The following is a 14,103-nucleotide window of genomic DNA, read 5'->3' on the forward strand; positions in this document are numbered from 1 at the left end:
TCATAATTTCCAGCATTTTTATTTCTTTTAAAGGGCATGCCGTGTATTCTTATTACACTTTTCTTTGCCACTAAAGGAAACTGCTGCTTCCAAAAATTTTCACCCAGAAACCTGATTCAATTTTATAGGGATTTGTAAAAGCAAAGACAGATTCCAACTTTGTCTGTGGGTTAGATTTTTGTGTGACATCATCTGTTAAAATATGGGAAAATCTGAGCTGGAAGGGTAGTGTTCAGAGGCAGTTCAGCTGATGTTGCCTTTAACACTGCTATTCCTCCAACCCTCTCTGTGAGGTTTCTTCCCCCTTTCTTTGGGGCCACCTGATGGATCTGCTTCTGAATAAGGTTACAGAGAAGATTCACCTCTCTCCATACACAGAAGACAATTAAAATGAAACTGAAACAGAAACAACCTGAGCCAAAATAAAACCAAAGAGAATTTGGAAAGATTAACAAAAGAGCTATAAAGAGCATTAGTCAATGCCATCAGCAGTCCCAATCTGACTCCTCCCTCATCCAAATTATTTGATGTCCTATTAGGAGGCTCATTAGGAAAACTCAAAGCTTTTCACTGCAAGAGTCATTACTTGGAGCTGCACTCTGGCCCTACAAAAGCCCTCCAGCCACCCACTGCAGCACTAGCTCCAGCCAGCCCTCTGCTTCCTCCAGCTGCAGCCCACAGCTGGACCCAAAAGTTTTAGAAAAGTTACCAGGTCACTTCCAAAGGAGCTAGGTCTTACGTTGAAGCTGTCTGAAGGATATACCCCAACAGGGAACACGCCTAAGGATGCTCTGAAACCACTGAAACATCAGCACAGAGAAAAGAAAAAGGAAAACTTTGTCACCTTTCCTTTGAAATAGTTGAGACTGGTAATAATTCAGTTTTCAACTAATATAAAGTAACAGAGTGGCCTGACAAGCTGGCTGTACAAAAAGGGAGCTCAAGACGAGCTAGTATCATTCTAGCATTCTTCTAGTCAGAAAACTGCTCCAACCATCCGATCCTTTTGCAGTACAACACAAAATCCCGTGGCAGCTCCCACCGCCGTTAACTTTTCCTGCAGTGATGTTCTAGAGGCGCTTTATTCATTGACTAGCAACTTAAGTTTCCATCTTGCTCAGACTTTGTAAGCAAACCATTAATGAAAGCATTCCTCATACGCCCACCTTTTCTTCCTTAAGGTCATTTTAAGAACCTAGAAGTTACAATAGTTTGCAATCATGCTGCTGTGTACAGAATCCCACACACATTCGTCCTGGTAACACACAAACAACTGCAAACACCGCTGCATGGGCTTCCCAAGGAAAAATACCCAGAGCACACCAAAAATCAAGCTTGAAAGCTGAATCCCAGACAGCTCAGCTCTTCAGGGCACTTCTCAGTTTAAGTTACCCTGCACAACTCCATCTACTTTAACTTTTCAGATTTCAAAATCAGCTTTGCCAACAAACCGCTTCTTAGCCTTTCTCTTGAAACACAATAGAAAGACCTCAGAGCACCGATGCCTCCAAGTGTCTGCTACAAACTCAGAAAACCCTCTGAAAACACCCAGACAACTTTTCCAGCAGACTCACAGGACTCCATCTGCCCTGCTCGGGCATTTCCCAGCCCACCCGGGGGAGGCAGACATTTGGAAAGCAGAGCTCTGGAAATGCACTCAGCAAACCCAAAGCTGGTGAAATAAAGCGCTTAGACCCGCTCCTGCACGAGTGTTAAAAAATGACATTCCAGGGTTTTTCTGGCTGCGTGTCTAAGTGCTGTTGCACATCTGGTACTTCACAGAGCTTCCTCCTGCCACACACTCAACAGCCACAATTTTAGGGAGAAACCCTGCAAAGTGGGGGAGGCAAGGCAGAACAGGCAGAGCCAGCCTTGGGGTCCCAAAAAGAAGCAGCTGCGAAGCTTTTGTGCACCGAGAGCTGCCGCTTTGCTGGGCGGAGGGGAGCGCAGATCACTTCTGCACAAAAAGTTTCTTCTCCTCACGAAGAAGGAACTACGCAAGACCAGAGGTTTCCAGTTGACTAAATATATATTCACATATATATACAGAGATATATAAAGGACTAGAGCCTCCAGAAACACATCCTGACTTTTGCTCCAGAAAAACAAGCCCAGCAACAGGCAGCTCCGCTCCATAAAGTATTGTTTTAAGTTTTTTCCCCTTTTACGGGCCCCCTGACAAATGGCATTCAGAGACTCGGGCAGCTAAAGGAGGTTGGGTGGGTTTGTCGGGTGGTTTTTCTTTTTTTCTTTTTTTTTGCCGGAATGCATTGAGCAAGGACAAACGTTTTGCCCCGCACAAAGCCCGCTCGCCCTCCCCTGCCGCCCGGCTCCCCCCGGCCCCGCACGCCGCTGACACCCGCCTCCCTCCCGCAGCAACCGGGACTCACTGTCCCGGGGATGGGATGGGGGCCTCGGGGGCCGCTTACCTGCCCGGCCGAGGGACAGGGCACCCAGCAGCACCAGGGCAGCGGGGACCGACCGGCTCCGTATCCAACTGCGCCTTTTCCACCGCGTGTGCGTATCCATGGTCCACAAAAAACAGGGCACCAGCTCGGGACAACTCGGGGGGAAGGGGTGGGGGAAAAAAAATATATATATATATATACAAGCGAAGAAAAGCCGCTCAGACCCCCCCGCCAGCCCCCCCCGGAGAGCAGCCGCTTTATAAAGCCATGGGGCGGGCGGAGGGCTGTCGGGGGCTCCGCCGCGCTCTCTCCCGGCCCCTGCCTGCTGCTCCTGCAGCGACAAACTTTTCTTTCTCTCCCCCCACCCCCCCTTTTTTTTTTTTTTCCTCTTCTTTTAAACCCAAGGCAAGAGTTTGTCAATCTCGGAGCGGCGCAGCAAATCAGGGCCGGGCGGTGCGGCCCCCCGGCCCGGCCCCCCCCCCCCCCCCCTCCGCCTGCCCCCGCTCCCGGCCCGGCCCCGCGGCAAGTTTGAACGTTGCGGGGCTGCCCCGGACCCCAAAACAGGGGAGGGGTCCCCCCTTTCGCCATAGGAATTAGCACCAGCCCGAGTGGAAGCATGGAAAATGAAAGGATTAGTCAAAAAAAGTGAGGCCGCTGCTGCGAAATGTGCCTGGAAAGGGTAAAAAGGGCCACCATGAAGGAGTGGAAGGGGATGGTGGCATCCTGCGCCAGGCTAGCTGGGTGCTGGGGTGGCAAAACCCTCCTGGGGCATCAAGCAAGGAGGACAGCAAGGGGGGACAGCGGTGCTGGCCCTCCAGCTGCAGCCCCAGCACTGCCCTGCTCCCCTTGCTCTTCCTCTCTCTATGCTGAGCACTGACCACCTCAGCACGCCTGTGGTGGCTGGTGCATCACCCTGGCAAACGTCAATTTTAAACGATTTTACTTGTTCTGACATTGTATAGCAGCAATATTAGCACTGTACTGAAAAAAAACATAGAAGCTGACATGACTTCCCCACACCAGATCCTTTCCTCCAGTGGTGCCTCTCAGGTCCCAGTAGAGGACAGACCTCACACTGTAGGAGTAGGTGGCACACAACACTACAGACCCCTCAACAAAACCAAGATCAGGTCATCTGGGGACCAGAGAAGGAAGAACAATCAAATGCAGCCCACTCCCTTAACTAACATGCTCTGAAGACACTTGCTGGCATCAATACTTGCTTTGTCAGTGCCATTAAAGATCGGAATGTCATTGCTAGCACACATCCAGGTGACAGTCCCAGCTCCTGTGACTTTAGTGGTTGGAGTCATACCAGTTTTCATGGAGCAGCAATTTCACCTATAGACTCAAACCCTGAGCCACACCAAAGCATCCCAACCCTCCCCAGTCCTCGCAGAGCAGCATCCTTAAGGCCTTCATCATCCACAGGGAAAAAAAATCACCATTGCTGCCTCCTGACCTCCCGCACTCTGCCTACCCTGGGCTCCAGTCTCCTTGTCTATGGGTTTGGTCATTCAGCACTGCAAGAACCTGGGCAGGCACTGGCCATTCCATTTATCATACACAAGGAGGGCAGTGTATGAGTTAGGGGTCAGTCCTCCTGTCCCTGGGCTCTCTGATGGAAGAACTCAGCTCAGCTGGGGCTTACGTTGAGCTTTAGCTTTTCACTCAGCATAAATCTTTGACCTGCTGCAATGAAAGTTTCTTGGATAGACAACCGATATTAAATTATCACATCAAAACCTACAAGCACAGGAGGTCAAATCCCACTAGAAGAAAGGGGAAAGGGGTGCTCCCAGCCTGCTCAGCTTGTAGCCTGATAAAGAAGTTAACTAATGGCTCAATGGAGAAGAGCTGTAGGAAGTATCTCCCTTTACCTCTGAACCTGCTAAGATGCCTTCCCCCTCCTACCAGCCTCCCCGTGAAACTGGAAAGGCTGGAGCATGAGCCACACGCAAGAAGAGATTCTCTGCTGAAAGAGCCTTTCACCAGAGATGCAAAAGGCAGGTTGGCTGCAGGCCCCAGAGTTGGGAGCTGGGAGGAGGCACGCAGCGTGCATGTGCTGGCTGCAGCCACGAGCAGGGTGGGTACCGTGCCAGTGGCACTCCCGGGCAGATCTCTCAGATGAAAGCCCCTTCCAGTTCTTGCCTTTCATGAGTAACCAGATGACTAGAGGCTGGCAAGACAAGTTAAGTGATGCTCCATATCCAGGAGGAGCCTGGAGGCAAGTTCTTCCAGTACAAGTAACACCTGTGCAACCCTGCAAACAGCACCACAGAGCACCCACTGGATGCAGCCCAGCAATGCCAGTGTCCATCACCACTGCACCTCCCTCCTGCTTTAAAATATCCCACTACACAGCAACAGTCCTTTCCACAGGCTCACAGCTGCCTCCAGCATGGAGCAGAGCAGCTATTCCACACCTCACTGAAACACTGTGTGACAGAGGTGCTTTCTCTCCCCTCCATTTGTATGGACAATGAAGCATCTCAGGCATATGGATGTGGAACTAGGACAGCTAAAAGTACCAGAACCCTGTGGGTTGCAAATACCCTCCTTCCCAGTAACCCTTGTTATGATAAAGCAATAACTTGATCCACAGTATTTCTATGGATGCCTCATCACCCTTGAGAGGCACTGCCAGAGGTGGTGTCTGATTTCAGCCCCAGTTACATAAGTGCCAGGATCCTGGGTCTTCTCACCCCAGATGTTGGCATTTCTGATCATATAAACAGCTCATTGTTTTAGAATGAGACCCTGTTTTGTCTTCTCCAGCTGCAAGTGAAAATCCCACTAACACCTGAACCCTGTAACCAAAGTGTTGACATTCCCTGCCCTTCCAGAAGCACACAGCTATAGGAAGGGGGGGATATCTAAGGCATCAAAAGCACTGCAGACAAGGAAATAAAAGCAGCTCAGAGCAGTACACTCACACACCACCCATTTTCCAAGGGCTCCCAACTGCAGAAGCAAGCCAGATTACCCAAACCTGGACCCACATCGGATACAAAGCAACTTTGCTTTACACCAGTTGAGAACCTGGCCCAGGGAGCTTTTGCTGAGCAGCAAGTCTGAGTTTCCAGTTGCTTTCCAGGTGATGTAGAAGCTTGCACAGACCTGTTTGCCCCTCCTTGACAATAACAGAGAAATAGAGAAATAAGCTTGTAATAGCAAACTGGAAAATTCCAGCATCCACATGCCAGGTTTAAAGAGCCGACCTCCAAGTCAGAGCGGGCCAGATCGTCTGGTAGCGCAAGCTCCAAGTAGGGTTACACGAGCTGGGTTGGTTGATGCCAACTCTGAATCCCTCCAGCAGCCGGTCAGGGTAACATCTGAATAGCCAAAGGAATACGCTGTGGCTGTGGCAGATGGCCAAATATCTTTAAGGAACAGCAGTTTATAGAAGCATTTTCATGACTAAATGCATCTTGAGCCTGGCTAGCTCAAGCTGCTGTTGATAGGATGGAAGACACATTTGTGAGCTTTCAAAGAAAACCTGAAGATGTATAGGTAAAAAAAATTAAATAATTTGTATGCTATTAAACCAGACAGGAGCATTCAGCCAAAACACCCAAAAGACCATTATTCTGTAGTTTGAAAGTATTGGGATAATGCAAAAGAATAGCCCTAGGTGTCAGAGATAACCTGTTACACCCTATGACCAGCTGATGAGAACAGGCTGAAAAGGAGACTTTAGAATTGCCTGAGCTGTTGCATAAATAATCAGGAAAGACAACTGCTCTCAGGGAAGATTTCAAACACTATTTATGAAAAGCACACATATCTAAAAAGGCAATTTTCCTCTGCAATCTTATGTCTGCCTTTACTCTTTGCAAACACAAACACAGTTGCACCCCTACCCCTAACTGAAATTTTATGAATTGTCTTATGCTGAAGTCATAATCCTGACTTATGATCTCACACCTGTTGCCGTGGAAATGATTGCTCTCAAATTCAGCTTAAAAAAAAAATCAGAATTTAGTGCTACTGAGACATTTTGGATTGAGACTTGAAAAATAAAGCTATCCATTTATCCACAGAGGAAGCACCACATCTGGTGACACTCTCTCAAGCCTCAGTGCTCTGTACTCTGTGTGGTCTTTAATCCGAGCAAAATGTTTACTGCACTATCCAGGACTGTTCTTATCCATTCCCACCCTGTTGAAGAGCTATAGTGTGGCAGCAAGTTCCCCAACGCCCTAAAACCTTTCCCAAAACATTGTTTTGAACAAGGGCCACCACAAATCTGCATTAATAGAACATGGTGATGGGTAGCACATCAACACTGATACTGCAAACCATCAGGTGATACCAAACATGTGGAGCAGATACTGTTATGTTCTAGTTAGACTCCGGGCTGGCTGGTGACATGAACAGGTACCTCCCAAACATGAAAAAAAGTACAACTCTAGAAAGAGTTAAATTTTTTTCTCCCAGAAAGACAAATCACAAAACACAGACATAAAAATAACACCACTCCTGTGGTTAAGCACCTGTTTTGGCTTTGCAGGCCAGTTTCTTTACAAAACAGCTACAGTGCTGTGAAGCTAAGAGCTGGACAGCCAATTCTCCCAGATCCCAGCTGCTCTGGTGGAAATTAAAATCTGATTTTTGCCATGAGGTGGCACTAGGACAAGCCCCATCAGTGGAAAGAGCAGCCAATGCAAGGTGGGGCTTGTTTTTTGTATGTTTAAACATTTCATAGTCAAAGAGGTTTGTTTAATAGAGGAAATAGCATTATAAAGAGAACGGACTTTCCACTCCTCCTCTTTTTCCAGTGTTGTTGCCTTCTTTTCAGTTTTGTGTTAATGACTCCAAGCCTTGTATGTGTTTGAACTGCACTGATCTATTAAATGCAGAAGGACAAATTGCACCATGGTGCCTGTTGAGAAGGATGAACTCAGTTCACCTTCTTCCCCTTTCATCTGATTCCTCTTCATGCCCAGTGCCAGCCTGGAAGACTGGTAGGAGATGCCATTCCCTCTTCACATCCCTGTGTTTTATTCCTTCATGCCCTATGATCTGCGGTCAATGGCCCAGCCTAAACCCTATATAATCTGTCTAGACTTCATGGACATAATACTCTGTGCTACAGAAAGTGTTTACATTAAACTATGAGGCTGCACATTAACAAGGACCTGTGACTTACCCTGTGATCTTCACAAGGGTCAAAAAATGAAGGAGCTCCTAAGTGACTTGGACTAAACTCTCACTGACCACAATGAAGGTTTCGTTGAGTACAGACCACAGTTCATTTTCTAGCTCCAGTTTGTCCCTCATAATCATGTCTGAAGATTAAAGGTGAGCTCAAGCCACAAAGCTTATGTACAGGTCCAAAATCACACAGCAACATCTGGCTCCAGGGGTTGAGCTTGGGTGCCTGCTAGGAATATTTTCATCTAGACCCCTGTGGTGTTCATTTTAAAGCCTATCCACAAGGAAGGCTTTTCATATTTTCCCCAGGGATGGGCAAGAGTCAAATGAACAGATGTCAACTTCTCATGCACCTCCACTTTTTGGATGTTAGTGCTGATCACAAGTTTACTTAACACTCCATCTGCCAGGACCACAATACTTTTTTTTTCCAGCAAGTGTTAAGTTTTAGGGGTTTCCCTCTCATTGTTATTCCAAGAACACAGATGAGCAGTTTTGCTGGTAGAGCCCAGTTTTGAGAACTGAGGTCACTCTCCTCCCTGCTGCCTTACAATTCCTGAAATAACAACCAGGACATGTCAATTGTGCTCATTCCCAGCAACGTTCCCTTATTACCTGTGTCTTCAAGCAATCACCATGACATTTTTGCCAAATAATCCATGTAGTTATTTGATATTAGTAAAAACCATCTTTGGTAGCTTCTAAACATAACCAAGTTGGTGTTGCACCAACTAGATATTGTACCAAGGAAAAGCCAGCAATTGATTTTCCCCTTCCACATTTAACTACAACTAGCTTCTTTGAGCAGAGCTCTTTCCTAATGAGAGATGTGCTAGAATCCTACCCAGAAAAGCCCTGGATCTGAAATATGAATTTTGCTGGAAATCCTGGGATATCAGACCAAATGACAAGCCAGCAGAAGTTGTAAATCTTGACCTATAGGGGATGGAATAGCTTTTTCACGCATGGCAACCCAACTTCTGCCCTGCAGAGCTTTCTCAGAAAGAGCCATCTCAAAATGTCCATGCAGGTTTTTTTGGGAGCGTTGCAACAGTTCCAGAACTCTGTGCTCTCAAAAGCAGCCCACGCAACCCAAGTGTGTGCTACCTGTGTGTATGTGAGGGTACACCACCAAAAAGTTTAGGGCATGTGTGGGGTTCCTGGATGGAAATTAAATAGCAAAAAATTCAGACTAAGATGTTGGGAAAAAAACCCTTACATTAATATCTCCTCAACTATGGAAGATCTGTTAGACTTCCCAAAGGAAGTGGTGAAAAATCCCATTGCCTGAGTCACATCAAATCAGTCTGGACAAACCTATCCACTATTGGGAACAATCCTGCCGTGACCTGAGAGGGGGTTGGATGACCAGAGAGATCTTTTCCACTGATGGTTTCTGCAGCTCAGTAATCCTGGAAAAATTTGGGTGAATTTCACAAGAAAGTGTGGTCACAGCACTAAGACAAGCCTTGTGGCTCCTGCTCTCACCATTGAGCAAGTGGGTTACAGCCTTCTCCTGCCTTTGCTGGCATGTACAAGACATCCCAGTAGGCCTTCTGCCTGCATTGCCTGTTGACCATGGTACACTCTTCAGGACAAGGAATGTCATTTGCTATGTTTTCCACACACACAAGCTGGCAAAAAGAAATCATAAGTGGTTTTTCATCCCCGTGAGCAGTAACAATACAAAAATTTGCATGTTCTACATTTGTCCAAGCACACCCCAAATTAGCATCATTTACAAGTTATTCTACCCAGGTCTAATAACTGATTAAAGCATCCCAGTATGTTTTGGTTGCATCAGCTGATGGTCCTTTCATCCTCCAGTCCTTCCTCAAAAAAAGAAACAGAGCAACTTAAAGCCTAGAGATTTTATTTTACCAAGCAATATTCATCCACATTTCCCCTTCTTTAATATTTCTGTCAATTAACCATAACACAATTTCCAGGCAGCTATTTCCATTTATAATTTTGTTGCATTAACTATACCAAAAGTGGCACATTCCGTAGATTCCCCTTTGATTTCACAAGATTACAGGTTCATTCCACCAAGGGCTTCTGGAGTAACAAAACCTTTAATTTTGTTGTCTTTTTCCCCCCCTGGTTGAAGTAGTGGTTTAGAAATTATGAGAATACAAGGATGCTATGTGCACCACCCAGCCATCAAAAAGCAATTCAGACAACAGGCAACAGTCTTGGTAAGTCTAAGCTACTTTCTAAATAGAGAGGGGAAATAAAATGTCAGGCAAAGCAGTCATTTTTGTGGATGAATCACTCAAGGAATCCAATCCAGCTACCGAGTGGTCTCTAACATGACTAATTTTTACGTCTGTCTCTTCGGTGTTTCCAGTAAGTCACCTTCTCGGACGCATCAGCACCTTTCCACTAGTCCCCACAGTAACTTACTCTCTTCTCTCCCCACTGATGAGTTTTCCAGTTTGGGGAGCCCTAGGGAGAGCCAGACATGGCCAAAGGCACAGGCCTTGGCCAGAACAAGGTGCCAGCTCATTAACATTTGTAACTAGAGACACAGTGCTCATACATCCAGATTAAGCACCAATATATCACCCTAAATCACCCCACCGAAGGCTAGCCCTGGTTCATGCCCCAGCCTCTTATTTCACTGGGTTTCCAGGATGCAGCACCCACATATCCACCATATTTCTACAATAGATGCTCTGCTGCTACCTGGGGGGTGATACCTTCTAGTGCTGGTGTCTTTCTGTAGCATCTGGTCTAGTGGAAAGATGTCCCTGCCCATGGCAGAGGGGTTGGGACTAGATGATCTTTAAGATCCCTTCCAACCCAAACCATTCTACAATTCATATGATTCATCTTCTGAAATGGTTACCAGGTTTTACAGCTATCTGAAACTGCAGATTGGTTGGTCACCTCTTATAGGGTGTCTTGCTTAATTATTTTTTAAATACAGACCTGGTTTTGTTCCCAGTTCAGTACCAGACCAGAGCAGCATCCTAAAGCCTCCTGTTTACATATTTGGGTTGGTTTTTTTTATTTAATTTTTACATTTCTCAGACACCTTTGAGGAAGTCCAAGGAGTGTTTGCCAGACATTTTCTCTTCAAGATCAGCAGTGCAAAATACTCCACCAGCATTTCACATCCCTTTGAGGATCTGATCCAGAAGAAAACCCAGTCCTGATTATTCTTTCTTGAGGCATTAACAAGCAACTGTTTCAGGGAACAGGGAGCAGACAGACTACTTTAGTCTTTGAATTTCAATCTTTGAATTGCAACTAAAGAGTACCTTTGAGAAAACATAAGCTACCTAGATGTTTGTATATACACCATTGACTTGCATACTACTTTTTGCCTGCAGCCCCCTCCCCAGAGAGTGGGGAGATGTCTAGGAGCACTTACACTTGCCCTGTAGGTTATAACTGTCTCGTTGGGTTAAAAGGGTTTGCTGCATTGCCGTACCCAACTACAGAGCGTGATCACAGCCACTGCTTTGCCACTCCTTGTGGTTTTATTAGCCCTGGGAAGCAGCACTGTGCCTGTCAGGGGTTCTGCAAACATATACAGAGAAACCCCCAGATGTCTCATGCATATAAGCAACTCCTAAACATTAAGAAATAGATATCTGCATAATTAACATTTGGGGGAGATTAAGTTGGCACAGAGATTCATGTGGTCCTGATTAGGACCAGATGTGGGTTTATTTTTCTTCACTGCTGGTGATCACAACAATAGGAATTTGGCAGTACATCTCAGACAGGAGGGCTGGAAGGCTCAGCTGGGTCCTGCCCCTTCCCTGGGACCCAGCCCTGATCACTGCTCACCTGCTTCAGTCCCTTGCACCTCTGCACACCACAAAACACAGCCTCACAGCGCTGCTATAGATTTTTTTCTATTTTCAATCCTATTCACATTCACACAGACAAATCAAAAGCACAGGACTACAAGAGACCTCAGTCCCAAACACTGCAGCACCTAAAGCAAGGGCACCTACTCCAGACTATCCTCAGCAGCTCCCCCTCCACAGAAGCAAAGCCTCTCTGGGAGGGCAGAGCACTGACAGCTCATTACACCTCCCAGCGGCATGGCTTCCAGTTCACTGGTGCCTTTAACCCTTTCCTGCCCCAGTGCCTTTTATTTACCTATCATACAGCTTGTTTTCTTCTGGCAAGGCTTCCCCATGGCTTTGTATTCATAAATCACGAGGCCAGAGGGGCTCATGTTTCACAGAGGCCATGGGGCTTCAATGAATTAAGTCTTGTTTGAACTAGAGTATCTTTTTTAGCAAACAAAACAAACTTCTTGACCTGACTTGTACTGCAGCAAAATGAGCTCAGAAAACTCCTGGCTGCAGTGGGAAGGTATTTTGCTTGAAAAGTCAAGTATAACAGCTTCCTCGTGGCACTGCTGAGAGAATGGAAGATCTGAGGAGACACTCATCTCAGACCTTCTCCTGGGTCCAAGGCTGATTTATTTAAGGGCCCTTTATACCCTTCTGGCAGCCCTTAATTGCCATCAATGCCTTCTTGCAGTTACAGATGCTTTTCTTGGTGTCATGTTTGGGCTCACTGAGCAGTTTTTCTCCCCCTTGGTCCCTGGCTTCAGCAGCAGCAATGTGTATTATCCAGATCAGATGCTCAGCTGATTTAAGTTGACATAGGTGCCTCAAAGGCAACAAAGCTTCGCACATTTATGCTTGCAGCATCTCTGCCCCTATGCTTTTCTTTACATCAAAAAGTCAACTACTTAATCACCAAACATGACTGTGATTTAATTTCCAGGGTGACAATAAATCTTACTGCTAACTGGACTCACATTCTACAATCTTCCCTAAGACTCACAGAAAATTCCGTCCTTTTCCAGAAATGCTTTTCCATTCAGACAATTTATTTCCAGCTCATACACAGCTCTCACACAGGAATCCAAACACTTACTGATCAATTCTATGGGCAGTGCTAACTAGCCAGCTGTGTGAGCGGGGCTCCCATGACTTAATTCATGCAATATCAAACCTAAAATCAGAAGTTCTGGGACTATTTGCCCCAGTCCTGTGCTCTGCTAAACCAGCTATTCACTTTAGGGACATTTTAGCATAGATTCCACTTTTAGGGATCTGTGTTATTTAAAAAGAAGAGTCTTCAGATGAAGGATTCAATTGACAAAGGTCACCAGCAAACATGACTAATCCATTATGCTGTTAAACAACTCAACACGCAGGGGTTAATCAATGCTAGCCCAAGGTCTAATCCCTCTTTCTGCTAAATAACTCACTGAAAACAAACTCTGCCTACTAATGTTCTGGAAAGGAAGATAAATGCATACAAGGCTTGAGAAGGCTCAGTTTTCAGAGCTCTCAGTTACTATAAAGCCCGACTACTGTCAGCCTGGCCAGATGTTATTTCCATCCTTGCAGGGATCTGGATGAGGGGAAGGCTGGCTGGCGCTCTGCCAGCTTACAAGAGTCAAAGCACCAGGTCCTCCTCAACCTGGGTTAGCAGGGCTGTCCTGCACAGACAAAGCAAGAGGCACTACTCCCTTGGGGTTTCTGTGCATATTCCAGACCTCTATTTATAGCTGTGATTTGTGCTTTTACAAGATGGTAATTTCATGCGGCTCATAAATCTTTCCCTGAAAACTGGTATTTGTAGGTCAGCAAGGAGAGGAAGCCAGCAACCAAAATTGCTGAACTTCTGCAGAAACCATACAATTGGGCCACAAACACTGAAACGCAATTAGGACGAATCAAAGAACCTTGTGTTGTCTCTCGTGTTGGAAGGGGACATGTTTGTTCCGTGAGGATCGGCGGCTGCTGCCTACACATTGAGGAGGTTGTTCAGGATCTGGGAAGAGGGTGACACCATTTGCTTACCCAGCAGACACAGCTCACTGCATCAATATGCCAGCCAAGTTTGGACTGGCAAGTCACGTCACTGACATTATGTCATGAAAGTGTTTATCCCTTTTGATTTTTTTTTTGCATTTCTTACACCTCTGGGATTGCATTTTCCCTGAAAAGGGAACAGAGATTCAGCAGAAGGTTATTTCCTTTGGCATTTGAAGACATTGGGAGGAAACCAACACTAGTTCATGCTCTACAATGTTGGAAAGCCCACAAAGATGAATGCTAACCTGTCCTTAAGACCCTCCTGTGTCCCACTGATTTTGGGGCAGCCTTGCTAAAGGCCAGTCCCTTGGAATAAATGACCACACAAAGAGTTACTACAGGTCATTCCAACTACTGACAAGCAGGTATTACAAGCTAGGATCCTTGAGATGTAGGGTCTCAGATACCACATTTCTTTTTCCCTGTCAATAATTCCAACACTAATAACTAAGGGAAACCCTTCAGGCTATGCCCATCCTTGTGTTCATTACACCCATGCTGCATCACTGAAGTAAAATAGCTTTTACTCCAAACACTTTACTGTTACATGTAAACGGGCTTTTAAAAATTAGAAAAAAGGTGCTCAATTCCTGAAGAAAAATTATTAAAACAAACCATATTCCAAGTTGCATCCAATTGCAAGGGCACTCCACTTCCAAGTAACATCACTTTTCATT

General features: G+C 46.0%; 1 protein-coding gene across 1 annotated transcript in view; it reads right to left on the bottom strand.

The window, feature by feature from the left end:
- Positions 1 to 2,695, bottom strand: part of COL5A1 (collagen type V alpha 1 chain) — a 154,446-nt gene extending 151,751 nt beyond the window's left edge. The window contains exon 1 of the mRNA XM_068414160.1: positions 2,430 to 2,695. Coding sequence (XP_068270261.1) covers positions 2,430 to 2,529 — 100 coding nt within the window. The 5' untranslated portion in view covers positions 2,530 to 2,695. The remainder of the gene's footprint in view (positions 1 to 2,429) is intronic.
- Between the last annotated feature and the right edge of the window lie 11,408 nt (positions 2,696 to 14,103).

Source organism: Nyctibius grandis, chromosome 16 (assembly GCF_013368605.1).
Source record: "Nyctibius grandis isolate bNycGra1 chromosome 16, bNycGra1.pri, whole genome shotgun sequence".
In the NCBI taxonomy this organism is placed as follows: domain Eukaryota; kingdom Metazoa; phylum Chordata; class Aves; order Nyctibiiformes; family Nyctibiidae; genus Nyctibius; species Nyctibius grandis.